We start from the raw sequence: 3,220 nt of genomic DNA, 5'->3' as shown, positions 1-3,220 counted from the left end.
TCTGCTTCTCTTTAAGCTTAATCAATATCCTAAATCTTTTGTATTTGTCTTAATGTGTGTTTTGTGTATGGCAAGGAGGACATATTCACAACACTGGATGTTGTGATTGCAAGCGCATCTCTAGTTCGAAACACTACAAGGTTCGTTATTTGCATCCAATTTCTCATGCGCATGCGTTTGCTTGGCGCAACACATAAATGCTATGGAGCAGGGCATGGCTTCCCTTTCTTATAATTTTTTGGAGAGACCATAGTGCCAACTCTCCACCATACTTTTGTATGGCACCTTTGCATGACGTGCACTGTATAATTTGCACTTACAATCTGTGAGGTTTCATTATAAGACGATATGCTTAACTATTCACAATGCTTTTTTGTAGCTTGACTCAAATATTGGCCTATAGATTTCACAATCGAAAAGCACAAGTACAATATTGCAGGTCAGTAAAGCATCGCATTTCTTGTTGCAGTTCATTGATGCACTTAACTTTGTATTCTCCCATGAACACAATAACAATTTTAAAATGTGCATGCTTCTCTTTAAAACTCAACTAACTCTCTTAAAAATCACCCCTATAATCTCTATTAATTAATGCCACTTAACTTTGTCTCTAACCAAAAATATATAGCATTTCCTAAATGTATTACCCTCTCAAGCAGAAGTGACGACCATGGAAGCTGGGGCGTTGCTGTTGCCGGGTCTGCCCAACGAGCTCGCGATGCAATGCTTGATACATGTTCCTGATGGGCTGTTGTGGGCAATGAATAGAAGCTGGAGGCGCCTCCTCCTCTCTGATGATACCTTTCGCTCCATCAGGCTCTCGCAAGGCCACTCCACCGCACTCTTCCTGGCGGTGGCTCCGAAGTGCCGCCTCCCTTGCGAGGACGTACACACTGACAACCCTAGCTATCGTTGCTTTGAGATTGACGTCACCACTAATAATCAACCTAGTAATTATTGGCGCCTCATCAGCACGTTGTGTGAGCGCGAGGGGCGACAGATTTTCAAAAGCGGCCACAAATGTGTGGGGCTTGGTTCCTTGGTCCTAGTAATCGGTGGAAAAGACTTCAACACAGACCGTACTGGCTCTGCGGCCGTCCATGCCTTAGACAGGGCCACCGGACGTTGGCACAAGAGAGCTTCCATGGAAAGTCCAAGAATGTCTCGATTTGCGGCAGTGACGCACAAGCGTCGGTATGTATTCGTATTCGGCGGCTATATAGAGCATGAAGAAGGTTTTGAATACTTACAGAAAGCAGAGGTTTATGACTCTCTTCCGGACAAATGGTCGCCCATTGCTAGCATTCCAGTACCTTTGCACAATATCCATGCTTCCTTCTTAATCCAAGAAAGAATCTTCATTGAAGGGAGCGTCAAAGGAGCTTTAGGATATCATAGGGTCGTATTTTCCTATGATATTAACTTGGGCACTTGGCAAGAAGAGACTCGCATTGCCAAGAAGATTAGGGCCTTGGGATACGACTCCTCTCCAAGGCATTACTCTGTCCTGAAGCTTGCAGCAGCTTTGAATTGTAATTCAGTTACCACTGCCACATTAAGCTGCAGCCTAGTTGCAGCAGTACTTGAGCCAATGCGATGGTCACATGGCATATGCGACTTTGATTATCTTTCCCTTTACAAGCTAGAGAATGTGCTTGATGAAGGGCTTCAAAGAGACAACCCATCTTCTTCTCAAGTTGCAGAATGCCAACTATCGGACAACCTGAAGAATGATACTGACGATGAGGCGGTTGGGTGGAAAATGATATTGACAGGTCCATCAAACAAATACCCTCGCACACTTTGGACTTTGGAAGAAGCAATTGCAGAAGACCCATCAGTTGATCTTGTGCTAGTGACAACAATTTTCTCTCCTTCTAAACAAGAGAATGTGTCCATTGATGCTTATTATTTGACGCCAAAAATCCTCAATGTCATTACTTGTAACTTCGATCCTTGTTCTTCTGCTGTTGTAAGTGTAGTACTTTAATGGTACTGAAAATTGTCGGTTACTTGTAAGTTGCTCTCAAGCTATTTTTCACTAGCATCTACATGTTAAGAAAACTTGCTCTTAGTTCAGGCATTTGATAGGTATAGATCTATTGGTTAGGAAATGGCAGAGCCAAGTTTCACTAGGCTTAACATGCCCAATAAGTGGCATTTATCAATCTTGGGCTATTGTTTCTTTTGTTAGTATCCTCATCCTACAACACATGAGCATATGTCTCTCTCCCGTTTGCTTTGGCTTGGCATATATAGGAGAGAGTGTGGTGCACGCGGTGATGAAAGGGGGGAGGTGGGATATTCAGGAGAAGGGTAGAAGCTCAAGACCGTTCACGTGCACAAGCTCAAAGATTTGGCTTGAATGGGAGTTGTGATGGAGTAGGGCAATGAACATGAGGTGGATCATGGTGGTGATCGCACTTTCCATAGCGTGCGGATCATGTGAACGTCGCAAGTTGATCAAGCCGCTAGGAGTGGAAGCAGGCAACAAGTACACCAAGGCATGTAGGCAGTTAAGGAGCTCCACCTTCATCACCACCCTTTTCCTCTCACGTCTCACATACATGGGGACATAGCTCCTCCTCACTCCTACACATGAGGCTCTCACCTCTTCCTCCTCCTCCTCCTCCACTGATCTTGTCTCAAATCGCCTCTTCTGTTTTAATAGCTTCCTTATAACAGTTGTACAAAATCCATCTCTCTCTCTCTCTCTCTCTCTCTCTCTCTCTCTCTCTCTCTCTCTCTCTCTCTCTCTCTCATGGAAATGGACTATGAACATTGAGAATAGCGGAATTAAGAAAACTGTGGTGAACATTTTTATGAGAATACTTTGTGAAAATAGAGGGTGAACTTGATTAGAGGTAGTAACATAACCATTATATTTAATTAACTTGGCATGAACAATACTTTGCAAGAGAGAGAATTAGAGAACTTGATGACAATTGAGGACCGTATTTATGTGGAGCCGGTCCCCCCTCTAAAAGGCTTTTGTGTATAGTTTCTCCCATAAAGAGAGACTTGGTACAATACAAGCTTTGTGTTTCTTGAAACCTTGATGGTGCAATGAAGATAAAGAGCTTCATGCACCACCATTATTCTCGTAACTTAGCTAAATGAAAGCATTAACTTGTCCTGGGCCTCAGTCCCAAGACCTCAAACAACTTCGAAGGTGGAGAGAGCTAGCACGGAATGAGGATAGGGAAGAGGAAGAAGAAAT

The 3,220-nt window shown here is 43.5% G+C and overlaps 1 protein-coding gene across 1 annotated transcript; it reads left to right on the top strand.

The window, feature by feature from the left end:
- Positions 1 to 670: 670 nt before the first annotated feature.
- On the top strand, positions 671 to 1,990 carry LOC147448222 (F-box/kelch-repeat protein At1g67480-like). Its single transcript, XM_086524523.1, has one exon. The coding sequence runs from the start codon at positions 671 to 673 to the stop codon at positions 1,988 to 1,990; it is 1,320 nt and encodes a 439-aa protein (XP_086380649.1).
- The last annotated feature ends 1,230 nt before the right edge of the window (positions 1,991 to 3,220 follow it).

Source organism: Adiantum capillus-veneris, chromosome 11 (genome assembly GCF_014529385.1).
Source record: "Adiantum capillus-veneris isolate H3 chromosome 11, ASM1452938v2, whole genome shotgun sequence".
Classification (NCBI taxonomy): domain Eukaryota; kingdom Viridiplantae; phylum Streptophyta; class Polypodiopsida; order Polypodiales; family Pteridaceae; genus Adiantum; species Adiantum capillus-veneris.
The sequence above is the reverse complement of the archived record's forward strand: the minus strand, read 5'-3'. Positions and strand labels throughout refer to the sequence as shown.

Excerpts from the sequence above, each read along its gene's own strand:
- LOC147448222 (XM_086524523.1), top strand. The coding sequence starts at position 671 with ATGGAAGCTGGGGCGTTGCTGTTGCCGGGTCTGCCCAACGAGCTCGCG.